Source organism: Alosa alosa, chromosome 15 (genome assembly GCF_017589495.1).
Source record: "Alosa alosa isolate M-15738 ecotype Scorff River chromosome 15, AALO_Geno_1.1, whole genome shotgun sequence".
Taxonomy (NCBI): domain Eukaryota; kingdom Metazoa; phylum Chordata; class Actinopteri; order Clupeiformes; family Clupeidae; genus Alosa; species Alosa alosa.
The window spans coordinates 19,986,475-20,002,978 of NC_063203.1; the positions used below are offsets into that span (position 1 = coordinate 19,986,475).

At 40.8% G+C, this 16,504-nt stretch overlaps 1 protein-coding gene across 1 annotated transcript; it reads right to left on the bottom strand.

Moving 5' to 3' along the window:
• Positions 1-171: 171 nt before the first annotated feature.
• Positions 172-15,820, bottom strand: LOC125308880 (integrin alpha-V-like). Its single transcript, XM_048265523.1, has 30 exons — positions 15,573-15,820; positions 15,260-15,390; positions 13,916-14,001; positions 13,695-13,809; positions 12,891-12,952; positions 12,487-12,538; positions 11,737-11,859; positions 10,352-10,396; positions 10,202-10,245; positions 10,032-10,088; positions 9,889-9,941; positions 9,482-9,687; positions 9,140-9,334; positions 8,760-8,805; positions 8,541-8,648; positions 8,122-8,183; positions 7,675-7,826; positions 7,404-7,541; positions 7,193-7,260; positions 6,787-6,931; positions 5,995-6,087; positions 5,806-5,885; positions 5,592-5,672; positions 5,393-5,498; positions 4,742-4,900; positions 4,313-4,444; positions 3,881-3,994; positions 2,741-2,848; positions 2,296-2,418; positions 172-1,948 (listed from the first exon to the last, which is right to left on the bottom strand). The coding sequence occupies exons 1-30, from the start codon at positions 15,737-15,739 to the stop codon at positions 1,859-1,861; spliced, it is 3,141 nt and encodes a 1,046-aa protein (XP_048121480.1). The 5' UTR covers positions 15,740-15,820; the 3' UTR covers positions 172-1,858.
• Positions 15,821-16,504: the final 684 nt, after the last annotated feature.

A 16,504-nucleotide genomic window follows, 5' to 3' on the forward strand; every position in this document is an offset into this window, starting at 1 on the left:
ACGACACCAAACACTAAATCATGAGTGGAGCGGCTCTAGAATCTTTGCTCGGAAGTGACTTAAAACTTGAACTCCACTCAACTATCACATTGTTGCCTACTAGGTCCAATATTCATTACCCTTAAAAGTATTAAGTTTTAGTCCACCAACAAAGCAGTAACACAGTCTATGTCAACTTTGTCATCCCAGTTCAGTTTATTGAAAAAAATATTTCATGCTAGGCTACAACATGAACATATCTGCAAAATAGCATGTAGGCCTAACAACACACATGTGCTAAATGCCAACACAGCTCAGCATTAAGTAAAAAAAAAAAAACATTGGTCATGAGGGGGAAAAATAGAAAGAAGAATGACCCTGAAGAAAGAAGTGTGCAGTAACTATCTAAATTATGTGACTGATGAGGTAGGGTAATCTACTCAGGGTTGTGTTAATGTAAAAACACATTTAGTAAAGGTTTCATGTCTAAATCCCCCAGTAAAACATTGATGCCCTACAGTAGGCATGCAGGGCCTTGACAATGGTAACCCCAACCCCAACTCAAATAAAAAATAAAAAAAAGATGTTGATCTAAGTTTCTATTTTCTACAGTGGTTATAAATGCATAAATAATATTGCACAGTTTGTGTTACAGTGTTTCAGTTTCAGTAGTATGCACTTGCTGATTCCAGACATATATGACAGCCTCAATCTATGACGTGTAAATAGCTGTATTGTTTTGGAAAGCAAAACATGGGAATGTTAAGAAGCTTCATCTGAACTGTTTGGATAGGCCTAAATAGTAAGGTGCACATCTGAAAATGCTCCCCATGAAAAAATGGGTTCACACACAACAAAAAACAAATAACACATCTGGAAAGCAGAAATAATGCAAATCTACAGTGGAAAGAATGACATGCCCTATAGTGAAAAAATAAAGTTACAAGGTGCTGTATGTATGTAGGTCTTTACATTCTCAGGCACTGTGTCTGAATTCATGCATAGGCCAGACCATTTAGGATTTGAAAATGTATATATTACGGCTTTGATGGTTATGATTACGTCAGGCACAGAAATGTTCCCTGCTTTAAGCCAGTGGTTCTCAAAGTGTGGGGCGGGCCCCACTAGTGGGAAATAGATGGGGAATTATTTATTAAATAGAGATTAATAATGCCTTTCTTTTTTGACAAGGAAGATTATAGATTCAAAACAAAATAGCCACACACACAAACATAGGAGTCATAAACAGGCCAACATATGAATTGAAATAGCATCTGATCCAGCGGACCGAAGTGAGGCTTGAAAATTCCTCACCTCCAAAGTGAGAAATGACAGAAAAAGTGTGAGAACCACTGCTTTAAGCCCTACGTGTATGTGCTGTATGATTCCATGATAATGGCATGGTAAACTCTGTGAAACTCCATTAAAACTAGTGCTTAAGCTGCTTAAAACTAGTGCTTAAGCTTGTACTTGCAATACAATAATGTTCCAACTTTGGCTTCCAATGTGCTTCAAATGTGAAACAAAAGGACATTTCTTTATCAAAAAAATACAATCTATTATGAACTTACATTTTTAAACCTGATGTAATGATGGTGAGAAATGCATAAAAACACATAACCATTCATTTGGAAAAGATTTTACAGAGTATCAAGTTGATTTTCTTCAGTATCAGAGGCTGAAATGGTAACTCCTCAGTCGTAGGAGTTTTAAAAACAAATGACGCTTATATTTACATTTCAACAGCAACTTTAAATTTGAAGTACCAGATGTTACAGTAACAGTAGTATAAGCTGTGCTCGTAAGTCACCCTACTGGTCACCAGGTGTTACTTCAAGACAAAAACACAAACACTCTGCTGCTATGCCACACACACTACTCAGGCCTCGGGACTGGCCTCTGCCTCTGGTTGGAGTTGCTCTTTCTCATTGTCCTCCTGCGGGGGGCGACTTCGTTTGAAGAATCCACACTGAAAGAATGACGGAGAGGTCAGACAAACAGAGGAGAGCTGCGTAGCGTCAACACACAGGAGAGAGTGATTAGCAGGATTAGCCAGGCTTCAAGCTTCTTATGCGCCATATATGGGCTACTTGGTTAAGACGGCCGTGGAGGGCTGTATTTTAGAATACATAAGCTAGTTGCCTTTACTGATTCTGATTGCTATCATTAAAACAGATGTTCAGAGGAATAGTATGTCTCTCAGGATCCAGTGGGAAAATAACCTTGCAAAATGATGGACAAACTCCCTCTTGAACAAATCTGTTGTGAACTGCTGCCTTCAAATCCCTCGCTTTTTTATTCTCTGGTGAGACTCACCTTGTACATGATTAAGATGAGAAGAACCAGGAGGAGAAGTCCTGCCAGGACAGCCACTGCGATTATCCATGTGGGTACAGGCAGTTGCGTACCAGTTGTCGCTGAATCCACAAGAGTGCTTATCTGCTCAGACAGACATTAGAATGTGTATGTTTTTACGCAATACTCCCACTTTTCCCTAGTCCTTCCCGCAAATACATATGCACGAGTAAGGAAAGCATGGTTTGCCTTTCTGCGCTTTCATCCATGGGCGATCTGTTCGTAAAATATGATGTCATGTTTTCAGGCGCACATTACATCTGAAACAGGTATCACTTCTTTCTTATCGAGCCCTGTGTGTATTGTGTATTGTGTGTGTGTGTGTATTGTGTGTGTGTGTGTGTTTGTATGTGTGTGTGTGTGTGTGTGTCTTTCCTTTGTGTTTTGCAGTAGCATCAATACTTACAGTGGTTGAGTTGTGTGGTAGCTTAGCCACCAGATTTTTATATGGCATCTCTGTGACATTGAAGGAGGCAGAAGAAATAATAGTGTACGACCGATTTTGATTTTCTGTCTGAGAGAACACAGACCACAGATTCTTTAGTAAACATCAACATCTGTCAACAGTGTTAAATATTTTTTGAGATATGACAAACAATTTTGAAGTATCAGTGTCTCAAAAGTGATTCTTACCCTTGATTCTAAAACATTAATCATATAGTGTACGAACCATCTAGGGTCAGGGTTCCCACTCTAAGTGAACTCTAAGTGTAAAATTCCATGACTTTTCCCTGACTTTCCCTGACAAAAAAACTGAATTTCCATGACCTACTTTATAATGATGGGTACATATACCGACCAAATATTTCAGAACAGTCGCATAGCTTTCAAGAATCTTTTACTTCTTTTTAGAGTGGGAGATGAAAAAATGTAGCCTAGAAATCTAGATGCATCCTAGCGGCAGCAAAAGTAATTCTTGATGTGGGTCTGGCTAGTCAGGCTAAGGAAAATGGGTATTGAATGAACAAAGTTGGGCTAACCACAACTACTCAAGCAATTAATAAAGCTAATAACCAGATTAATTCTGATTGGAGATATATTTGTATTAATGTATTTTGGCAAGTCAATTTTAAAGTGCTACGACAAAATTCCCTGATATTCCATGACTTTGCCTCCAAAATGATAAGATTCCCTGACTTTCCATGTCTGGAATAGACTTTCCAAAATTCCATGATATTCCAGAAATTCCATGACCCATGGGAACCCTGCAGGGTCTATTTTTGGAGCAGCAGCCAGAAGAAGAATTTAGGCAATACCGTGGCCGTCCCTTTTATGCTTTTTCTGTACACTTACAAGGTTAAAATGTCTTCCATTTATCTGTTGTCCTCTCTGTAATGATATTTTGAGCCTTGACAGTGGCTTAAAGTAGTGATTTACTTTGACGTAGCAAACTGGCCCCTAGGGCTATCATGCATATTCTAGTCTTACTCAAAATTGCTCTGATTAATGTCTTTTTGGTTCCCAACGAAAGTTTACACTCATTATCATCCAAAAATAGACTCTAGGTTGTTCTTAGATCTGTTCTTCAATCGGGAAGTGTATGTACCTTGAGGAAGGTGGTCACAGCGAGTCGTGATTTAATGAACACAATGACACTCTTCCCTCTCTCCAGACGACCCACTTCACATTTTATTAGTGAACACGTTGCTCTGTTACAATCCTAAAATAAGAATGCATATATTGTTTATTTTTTAATCATGACATACTCCAAGTCTTTCCACAACCTTGACAGAACTGTACAAAAATAAAGTACATTACAAATACATGCAATTAAGCCTGGCAAATGGCATCCTGTGCATGTAAACTTTAGAGGGTAATTGCAACATCAATCTCTGCTATGTACATAGTAGGTGTGTGTGTGTGTGTGTGTGTGTGTGTGTGTGTGTGTGTGTGTGTGTGCGCGCGCGCGCGCGCATTTCAGTGAATGCACACACATTGTAAGACTAAAAAGAATTTGGTAATGATTGCATGTGCTCACCAAAGTCACCCGGTCGGCTTCTGCTTTGGTCAGATCTGATTTGTCTCCGACATCACGGCGAGTCCGCGTCCGTGTCTCTACCCTGCTGTCTCCACTCTCTAGGTCTGTGTAGTTAGTCTGCACAACAGGACTCTACAAGATGCAGATGACATTAACACCAAGACAACAACGTACAGAAGACAATTAAGAGTTAACAGATTTCAGAGTCTGTGTCTGTATTCGCCTTATTCACCCGGGGGCCAGAACGAGGCTAAAGGGTCCACTGGCCTGTTCTTCTTCTTCAGTGAGCTTTTTTTGGCAGTTTGCAAATGGAGTGCATTACCACCACCATCTGCTGGACTTAGGTGTAATGGCAAGTGTACCCTTAAGCCTCGTTCTGGCCCCCGGGTGAATAAGGCGAATTCTACATTACCACATGCATGCACTCACTGTGAGGTTCAGAGAGTTGACTGGGGTGTCTGTGCGGCACTGTATGGGCCCTTCGTGTTCGTACGTTGTGATGTAGAGCAAGCTGTCATTGTTAAATGTAGAGGGCCAAAGGACATCCATCGTAGCCTTACTGATCACACTTGGGCCATTGTTCCGCAGCTGGAACAGGGGGGAAACAAGAAGCCAGTGAGGATATTTAGAATTCACAATATATAGTATATATATAAGTATATACTCTTTTGATCCTGTGAGGGAAATTTGGTCTCTGCATTTATCCCAATCCGTGAATTAGTGAAACACACTGCACACAGTGAACACACAGTGAGGTGAAGCACACACTAATTCCGGCGCAGTGAGCTGCCTGCAACAACAGCGGCGCTCGGGGAGCAGTGAGGGGTTAGGTGCCTTGCTCAAGGGCACTTCAGCCATGGCCTACTGGTCGGGGTTCGAACCGGCAACCCTCCGGTTACAAGTCCGAAGCGCTAACCAGTAGGCCATGGCTGCCCTCATAAACAACATAAGTAAAACGAAGTGTGTTCTTGCACTGCAAATTGATCAGTTGTTTGTAACCGCTATGCAATATCTTGCTGTTTACGTGTCATTTTTCCATGTTGTCTGTCTGTGTTGTGTTTAGAATCGTACTGTACAAACCTCATATATGAGTTGTACCCCTGGACCAATGTCATCTTCTGTTACTGGTGGGTCTTTAGGCTCCCAGTTTGCAATGGGAAGAAGGATTTGATTGGGTGCCGATGCACTAAATACAACAATACAATACAAATGTATTATAGTATGTAAAAGGTTCACACAAAGACAAAGTGTTTTAAACTGGTGTTGGTACTTGCATTACCTGTGCATCTCCATCCTAGCCAACACAGCCAGCTTGGTGATACTGGAAACCAAGGCACTGCTGCCATTGAACTTATTGGAGCTGAGGCAACAAAGTCAATACCGTAAAATCAGATGCAGTGAGCAGAAATGCAATGCCAGAATAACTCATGGATACTTGGATAAGTGTTGGATAAGTGTTGTTCATATTTGATTTGTTATCTGTGACAGAGTACCTGTGGATCTGCAGGTCAAACTTTACTTCAGTGTCCTCATCAGAAAGCTGGTGGACACTAAATCTCAGGCTAGTTGACAGCTGCCGCAAAAAGACAATATCATTGTTACCGGTACATGTGAAATGTACACAGAGCTCAGGGGATTCCTGTTGAATGAGTTTACCCAAATGTAGTAAAACCTCTACTCACAGAAGTTCCTGCTTTCATGGGGTTGCCGAGGTCACACACTACCTCCCTGGTCTGGTTCTCACGTCTGTAGGCACACGACAGACGAGGCTGGCCCTAACCCGATAAAGGCAAGCCAGAACCAAGGGTTTTCCAGTGTTCTGAATGTCATGGTTATTGTAACAGTGCAAATACAGTACTAATGGAGCTATGTTAGTGTACAGCCAAACATTCATCAAACCATATCCTTTCTATTTCTACAGTATAGAGCTGACTGTTGTTGTTTCATGGGCCATTCTACCAAGTTGGTGCAAATTGAGTTGGAAACTTAAAAATATGTTTCCCCCCTGAACGTTGTACATGTTTTCACAGATAAATCAGTGATATTTGTCACTTAAACCAATTCTTTAGATTAAAGTTATGGAATTCATCCATTTTGAATCCAATATTTTTCGGTATTTAATTGCATAAACTTTTGTCACACAAATTTCAGAATTACTGATTCAATAGATGAATATATGCAATCCATTAGCATATACCACTACAATTTCATCATTTTAATGTTAGCTAGTATGCTTTGATGTTTGTGAATGAAAGTTCTGCTACATTGCTACTGTTAACTTAAACAGCCTTAGCAGCTGCTTGTCTACACAGGAACATTCATACGAAACATCCTGTGTTGGCCAGGACAACTGTATTACCTAATTCAGTACCAGCCTGAAACTGCCTGAAACCGTAGATGTTGTAGTTGTCAGTTGCAGACTGCATTGATATAAACTATACACAATTCAAAGTTAATTAACAGTCTGCTCGTACCTCCTTTTTGTCTGCGCCAATAAAGTCTGCATGCGGGGGCATGTAGACATAAAGCTCTGTTTCATACGCTCCCTCCCCATTGTTCTGTGCTGTGACATCAAGAGTAAGAGGGCTCTCATCACCTATATACATCTGCTCCTGGTCACTAAGGGACAAAGGAATAAGCACAGAGGAGGGAGACAAAGAGGGACAGGAAAAGAGAGAGAGAAAGACAGTGAGAGAGAGAAAGAAAGAGGGAGAGAGAGAGAGATGTGGCAAGATGTGTTGAGATGTGGTAAGTGGTAAGATGTGTTGTGCAACTCGATTCTCCGTATAATCACAGTTGCCTTTGCTATTAAAAAAAACAACATGTCTCCAACCATAACCAATCGGTGTGGTTTTCTCTTTTTACTCTTTAGACATTTACCTTTTCACAATGAGCTGTAGGTCTGGTTTACAAATGTTATCAGGTCCACAGTCCAGTAGAAAATGAGCCTGGCAAGCACAAAACGACACTCATCACAAACCTAATCCTAACAGTGGCATGTTCGTGAATCACCACATAGCTGGTCACCACATAGCTTCACACTCATGCATGATGGTCAGTGAGGTGTCAGGACATGTACAGAGGTTCACACCTGTCTGGATGCATTCCCTGGGCTGAGCTGGTTAAGAACAGGCTGAAGACCTGTCAAGTCTGCCGCCGTGCCGTAATCCAGCTGGTAATCCAGGAAGACTGAGATGGGCGTGATTTTATCCCGGAACTCTGAATCATCCTGAAACATAGACCGTTTGGGATTGGTTGAGGTTATGAAATCATCCTGAGAAGATTAGTCAGTCTGAGTGTGTTGCTTGAGTTTCCGGTTTGATATAATTCTTCATTGATGAAAGAAGAGTTTAGTCACTCACAATGACAAAGGCATCCAGTTCCTGACAGGTAGGCTGGTTGGTGTTGGGCACAGTAATGTTGACTATTCGTTGCGAGGCTTTGTTGAGGACAAACATGGCTCTCTTTCCCCCGCTGTGTTTGAGCCGATCAAGCTGCAGATCAACCTGCACCTCTAGAGACACGAAAGATACATGGTAAACACATCATAATACTATGCTTCTGGTTTGTTTTAATAATTTCAAGATTTCTTATTAAACTTCTGCAAATATATAACCTCAACCTTTAAATGTCAATAAAAATAATTGGTGACAAGATTATTGAAGTTATTACACATCCCTTCCTCCTTCAGACATCAGGCTATACATGATTAACATATTTACAGAATTAATATTGCAGAATTTTTACTGTAGATATGGAACATTTTAAAAACACAAATGTGTGTTAATGTGTATATGAGGGTGACCTACTGAATGAAGAAGGCAGCTTTATACCCTTGCCATTAGCCTGAAGACAGTACTTGACCTTGAAACTAAAAAAATAATAACAATAAAAAACATGCATTTTTGAGGGGAAAAACATGCAAATAATCTGTCAAATTTGACCAGAACACAACAGGAGGGGTAAAGCTCAAATAATGACAGGATAAATATCTGTATCCATCCAAATCCACTAAAGTAATTATATTCCTCTGGCTTCTTTAGTATTACACAGTTGGTCGGTTGCACACTGGTTACACAAGTTAGAGACTTGGAAAGCACAATTTTACACAGAATGGGATTTTTAGCATCACAGTACACTTAATGCAACCTAATGTTGTCATCGGGAGATGTGGGACACCCAATCATATACACATCCCATCTCTCTATAGTTGTGGGTGTAATCATACCAGGTGGTAGATGTAGTTGTACCAGGAATTTTGCATTTCTTGTCCTCTAAGTTTAGGGTTTGAGGAATGATGTCCAAAGTTATGTTTGTGATAACGACAGGGCGAGCTCTGAGTAGACAAAGGCACAGAGTACATTTGACATCTTGTTTCAGACATGTATTAAAAATAACAAGTATGTTTCATCAATGTTTGACAAAGAAAGAAAAATGTCTCTTCTACCTGTATAAAATGGCTTTATCAGCTCCAAAGGCTCCTACTATCAAATCTATGAGAGCAGATAATAGAAAGTTAAATCACTTTCAGTTTCCAAGGAATATATTCATATCATACATTTTTATATACAGCATGTTCATTATAGAGAGATCCATGCAGTTGATTATGAAGGCGAGGGTGGAGAAATGGCCTTATTATGGTCATCAACACTAGGAAACAAAGCCGCAACAACTACTGTAACTACTCAATTTGCAATACAAAACAAGCCCTAATTAGAACATCTGCTTAGAATTACCATCTGCTGATACTAGAGTGACACAAAGATGGCATACATTAAATCAGATCGATTCTTTTTAAGTACACTAGTAAATGGAAGGTGACAGCACCTGGGTAGCCATTTTTGTCAATGTCAGTTGCTCCTTTCAGTGAGTAGCCGAAACTTGGCGACAAGGAGGATGTGGAAGCCCATTGGCCGTGCAGAACTTGAGAGGCCACTCGACCGATGCCACTGTCTCGTCCGTTATACACATACACCAACCCCTTCCCTTCAGTACCGCCGTATGGCACAGAGATGGCTATGTCTGAGACGTAGAGAAGAGGATGTCTCATGACTCTTTTACTATTTTTTTTAATAGTGTAAATGAACACAGCTAGGCAAATGTAACATTCAGTTTCTTTGTCTGTCTCTACAACAGATGTGCAGCACACATACTGTAGACGTGACCCACCATTGTAGCCATCCTGATCAAGATCACCAAGTGAGGCAATGGCGCTGCCAAAGCGGCCATACACTTGAGTGCCAGTTAGGAGGACTGGATCCCGGAAAGAAAACCCGGCGAGGCCCAGATATACAGACACCTGTCCAAGCTCTCTGAATTTACCATCAGAGCCGCGGCTCATAAAGAGAGGAGCACCTGCAAAGACGTCCAAGTGTCTGAAAAGTGGGGAAGATTGAGAGGAAGACAGCGTGAAGAGGAATGGTCACACAAGAGAAGAATAAGTAAACAGAAAAACATTTAAGCAAATAAACAGCTACCATCATAAAAGTAAGGCAAGTTCATCATGGAACAAGTACACTAAAATAACGCTGCTAATATGGCTAATGTTATTACTTACTAATGTTAGTACTACTCACCCATCATTATTAACATCAGCCGCTGCCACAGCATGGCCAAAATAGGCTGCCATCTACCAAGACAAACATTTCCAGTTCACACTGACTTCATACCTGTGACATTTAGTACAGTATGTTACATGTGACATGTAAAAACCCCTTACCTGTGTTCCAGTGAAGTTTGCCTCGGACTCCATAGTTTTCCCGTTAAATATGGTGACCTATAATGGTAAAAAAAGCTTTCAGATTTTCAAAGAGTTTCAGTTTCAACTTCCGGCAAATAATTACAGTAAGGTTTTCAGTTAACAAAATCCATATGCAATATATTACTTACATAGCCAACAACTTTTTCTCCTCTGGGAACCCCCGTGAGGTAGTCTAAAAAGAAAATGGAGAAGACATCTTTGAAAGTGACAGGCTACTCTGTGTGGTCAAATAAACTCATGTGTGAGTGTGAAAGTGTGGGTATGACATTATTTCATACCATCGTGTCCATCATTATCGAAATCACCAACTGCAAGAGAATATCCTGAAAAAGACCACAAGTTTACTCTCTCAAGAAGGTTCTGCAAGACATTTTAAAGGCCCCCTAAAGAGTTTTTTACCTTAAAATAACGTTTCCAAAATCATTTTCATGGCACATGAACTCTTAATAGGGCCAACGACACTTCTGCCTCACTCTGAGCAGGACTTATTGCTTGTAAAGGCTTAATCACACCGCCGGTGTGGCGTGTGTATTTCGTCTGTTCCGTGACTGCTGTGTCACGTTTTATGTGCATTCATACCAGAAGCATCTCTGATGGCGCTGCTGCTGTGCCAGTCTGCTTATTAAAGCATCTCTTCACTTTCTCTTTTGAATGGAAACACTTCCAATACGCTCTCATGTCGCTCGAAAAATAGCCGCCAGTCCTATTTCTAGCATGCATTCTGTTTCAGCGCAGCTCGAGCCGCACCTGAGACGTGGGTGTCACACAGGCAGTGTGCATGCTCTAACCTGTTAACATGGACACTGAAATGAAAACAGACCGGTAATGCAGCTGACATGCAGTCGCCATGCCTGCAGTGTAATTAGGCCCTAAGGGCTGATTTAGACTGGGTCGCGTGGCTTAAGCGTGTCAGCTGCGTGGCGTGGCTTGCACACTGCCTGCGCGAGACGCACGTCTCAGGCGCTGTTCGAACCGAGCCAAAAACGCATGCATGCTAGAAATAGGACCGACGCCTATTTTTCACGCGACACGCAGGCGTGTTGGAAGTGTCTCCAAACAGTTTTCAAAACAGTTTTCAAAACAGTGGCAAAGAGGCCGCCACAGCGCCGCGTCAGACACGTTTTTGGTAAGCAAAGACATAGAAAATGCCACCCAGCCGCCTCACCAGAGGCACGCAACGTTCGCGCTCACGCACCCGATGTGAAACAGCCCTAAGGGCTCTTGCAGACTGCCTGCGTGGCATGCCCGTTTGTCGAGCCGCACCGAAAACGCGTGCATGCTAGAAATAGAACTGATGCCAATTTTTTATGCAACACGCACAAGCGTATTAGAAGCGTTTCCATTCAAAAGAGAAAGTGAAGAGATGTTTCTGGTATCAATGCACATACCCCCTCGAAATCAAATTGGAAAAGAGCTGCTATACTGCAGGAATTTGGAGATCTCCTTCTACAGACTGCTGTCGGTGCATTCCCTCTATATTGTATAGAGTTGTGTTCATACTTTGTAGCAAAAGACAGATATTTAGCTTGTCTGTTATTGTGCTTTTCAACTGCAGGGGGACCCCAAGAGCAAATGTTCTTTAGTGCTGCTGTAAATGACCACAGAGACAGACTATAAAAAAGTAATTTTTATCGCATCATTGCACCATAGAGTGTGCTCTTACCAAGATAACTGTCATCATAGTTTGGATTAGACGATGCTGTGGAGAGCTGATTCCCATATGGTGTGATAAACTGGTTGGTGACCCTGCTAAGGACTTCTGCAATGTCATCAGAGATCAGCTGCCCTGTAAACAGAAATGGTTGTAATTTTAAACAGTATTTACATTCTCTGAAATGTCAATTATTATCCGATTATACTAAGATAATACCACATGAATACAGTAATTTCCTGTGTATTGGCCACATTGTCTATAAACCACAGGACAATGTTTTATGCAAATGAAAAAACACAAAACCATGTACCGTATTAACCTCATAGCTGTAGAGATTTTGCAATGTATAAATCTCAGTCAATAGTCTGGAAATTACAGGTATACAGAGATGTTTAAACAGTCTTGTGAAAATTGACTCTGGGCCCTTATTTAAATGACCCACAAATTAGGATTTTGCTCATGTTATTAAATTGGAAAATAGAGTTTTCCTCATTATTAACACCGAAGCTGCAACTTCGGCAGGTAGACTGCGAATAAATAACCTGACTGATTGAAGAAGGAGGCGTGGCAAATTTCGTCACGCTCCTCCCGAACTTCCGTTTGTAAAACGCCATTAGTTAGACTTTAGACTTTGCCCACCAAATTTAAATTAGGGCGCTCAATAGTTAAACGTAATGGTAAGTAGTAGCTTTGAACTTATTAATTACACATCACACACAACTAGCTTTAATAGCCTTCTAAACACATCTGGAAACGTACCTTGCCAGTAGAAGCTACCTGGTCCTCCAATCACCAATCTGCTCTTATCATTCTGCAAGACAATTAAAGACATTCACTAACTGCAAAACCACAACTGCTTGAGAAAGACTATATTCAGTACAATTGCATAGCTTTAATACAACTATGCAAATTCAGTTGTCATGGATTACACAGTGTTATCCTGCAACTGTTGTCCACAGAACACAGAATACTTCTTTTAGTTCAGTTTAAGCTCAGTTTAAGTTGTCTTGTTCTCAGTTTACGATCTAATGGACTAAATAAGAAGTTATCTCTGTGGTCATATTAAATGTGTGCTTCTGCACTAACCCGGAATGGATGTTGTTTTTAATATACTGTACTCTGAAATATGATAAGCCAGTGTGAGCAGTAGGGTCAAAGCATACTTTCACAAAGTCTGCACTGAAGCCAGCCTGACAGAATCCTTGACCAACAGGAGAAAGAGAATCTGCAAGAACATGCAAACAATGCAAACATATTCATGAGCATATGGATGTAAAAGTGTTAAAACTGCAGTATGAAAGGCAGACACTGGTACTTTTAGAACAGTTTTGCTAGATCCAAGGTCCATTACTCCTAGCTGGTTTAAATAATTCAGCCTAATCAGTTTCAACTGACCCTCTAATTCAATTTAAAAGTCCTCTAGCACAATGCCATATTCAGACTCCAACGGTCAAATACAGAAGTAGAACTTAACCATTTCCTTAGTTTTTCTGTCTCAGTTTATGTGATTCATCTGACCTAACGACTATGAACACTGACCATTCAATGCTTTCTATTTTGTTGTAAATGGACATTCAGAAGTATTATTGCTTTCTTTCCTCATTTGTTGCTGCAACACATTTTCAAGACTGGCAAAAGCTATTTGAAAAGTTGTGTCTGAATATATCTATCAGATGGTCAACACAATGACTATCAACACTGTAACTTACTGTGTGATAGAACATCGAGAGTGCTCTTGCACACTGTCCATTGGTACTAATGTTACTAAATGTTATATGCTGAGTGACGTTGTGGAGGCCATTTTGTAGAGTCACAAACAGTAAGTATTCTTGTTACAATTACAAAATGTCAGGACCTAGAATAGGTGAAAAGTGGCTTTAGCAGAAAATTGCATGTCACCAAATGAATGATTATTTTCCCATTTATTCCTTTATTAATCTTTGTGAGAAAGTCAATGATATACATACTGGTCCGACAAGGCGAGTATTCCACAATCTTTAACCCTTTCTTGAGATAACAGGTTCCTACAGGTTCGCGGTCCGAGAACTTGGGGGTGGACCACTGATAGAGAGGTGCACAGGCCTAGGAAGACACAGGGAGAATTAAAATGACCACGCATTGGCTGCTGCACCTGAATAAAGGCTAATAAAGGGTGCTCTCTTGTTGTTTAGAGCTCCGGAATGCTCACCAGTATGTGTTCTCCATCCGAACGTACAGTGGCACCGAACCACTGATGGGACTTGAACTCTTTCCCCGAAGCAGTGCTGCGATCACCTGCAGGGGAAGGGTAAATTTATTACTGCCATCCAGAATGTTTTCAGAGCTTTGTGAAAATACCAGGGGCATTTAGTCCAAGTACATGTGCAGAGATGGACATTCTGAGGATGGATATATCCATCTATCCATCTTTGAAATGTACTTGGACAGGACGGGCATGCACTAGTTCCCTGTCATACTGTCACAAAATGTGTCCTCACAAGTTACAGAATCCAATGACACAATAACTCCCTTCTTTATGAAACAAAGCAAAACATTATTCTGTGATATAGAACAGGTCATCACCTGCACCTTTACCTAAAGTTTACAGGATCAGAAATATTATTGTGATCGAATCTGCACTGTGATGTCACAGCAAGGCATGATAAGACATGAACTGTAGCTGACTGGTCCTCGGTGATTAAAGCAGATTCATCTGCACTTGAATTGCCTCATAATTGCCTCATAATTCTGCTCCGACACATGCTAAGACTGGCTCGCCATAACTCATCTTTAGCAAACACCCTGTTTGACACAGGATGACAATGCATTAGAAAGCATAATGGGACTGAGAAGTTTTGGATAGACGTTTCAAACAACTCAGACACACAATATTGGCCAATAGTGATGAAATAAAGGACAGTGTTTAGAGTAAAGGACTCTTCAGGAACACACTGCCACCTCTAGAGAACTGCTGTGAATTTACGGCATTATAAGAGCCTTGACAAACTAAATGCTTGACCTTTGGCTCACTTCGACATGGGATAAATATGTGCATTACATTGGACAGGTCCTTCACTAGCAGAAAGCAGCTCTAATTATAATAATTTTCAGGTGATGAAATGTGATAGGAAATGTGATAGCCTAGTCACTGAGCCATGCATTTCTTGTGAACTTCTGCATTTAGGGACACTTTTGAAAGTCTTCAAGAGAAGGGCCTGTAACGTTGCCTCATTTTCACAGAAAAGATGAGTACTCTCCTTCCGCGTTGTCTTTTTTTGGTCATTGCCCTACATTCCAGGTCAAGTTGTAACACGAAAGTGTCTAATGGGTTGCACGCCTTAACAGTACCGTTCCTCAACACAACCAATGTTATTGTGTGTTGATCCGTTTATTCATTTTGAATACACCACACACACAAACGGAGAGACAAACTCTCACATTTACACATTGGCACAGGAAAGTGTTTCACAGAAATTAACCACGCGTCATGGCAACGTTCCATATTTCACGGGGGAAAAAATCTGGGTCACCACTACACCGTTACAGCACTCACCTGTGTTGTCAAATACAATCTGTTGGCACTTTCTTACATCTTGCCAAGGGCAGCTGTACACGGCTCCACGCTCCACCACTGTAGCTGATGAAGACGAGTTAGATTTGGGGGCTCCAATAAGGAGGTTCAACCTGCAGAATAAGTAGGTATACTTAACAGTGATAATGATGTAGCATGTGTGACCTATGTTGGGTTAAAATAGCCTACATAAGCTTAGCTATGAATGCTCTGAGAACACTGTAAAATCTGTAAACATGTAAATAGAAAGCCACGATAGGCCTACCTTCAAAAACACAGAGATAACCTAACTTACTGGTTATCCGGTGAGAAGAAATCCACGGAATAGCCAAAGTAGCTGTCAACTGGGCCAGAGTACTCTAAAGGATTGACCATGTCCAAATTAAACGCACTTATTTGTGAACACTGAAACAATAAAACCAACAAAGTATCTAAACAAACAAAACCTTTCCGCATTGTCATTCAATAAGAGAAAGCCGCAGCATAATACAACAAAATCATATGCTTTGGCGTCTTTCCGACCCTCCTTCGATTGCACACTGTTTGAACTGTCTGGTGCGCAAAGGACGGATCACTGAGAGGAACGCCTACCATATTGGTGAGTAACGAAAGAGCACATGTGGTTTTGTAAACCACATAGACTACAGGAAGGATTTCGTTGCCCTGGCTGTTGGCTTGTCTGCACCCGACTCATGTTGCGAAAGTAGCCTGACATAGGCCCAGCCTATCCTTTAACATTCTCACATTGACATAAAGCCTGCTAACATAATGAATGCATATTAGCATAGTTCACATTGGTGTTTCAAATTTAACCCAGTACAAGCAAGGTTCCGTATATTTTGCCGTAGTTTCTCTTAGGGGGGCGGGGGCGTTTAAATGACTTAAATTAAAGTCCCAAGATCTCTGATGTAGCCTAACATGTGATTCCCAGCACTTAACTTATTATATAAAAAAAATATTGCAGGAGTTTTCCGTGCACACACAGTGAACTCACGTTATGCATGTTTGCAAAGACATTCTGCAATGTTCATACTATGAGGCATAGGCTACAGTAGGCCTATATCCCATGTTTTAGGATTTATTGATTTAGTGTACATAAAAGTTAAATTCTAAACTGAGCAAATGTCTGCTAAGTTAATTAATTTACGTTTATTTTCGAATCTGGTCTGTGTGATTAGGATATGGCTTTACTTTTTGTATGCTGATGAAGATCTAGGCTAGCCTGGA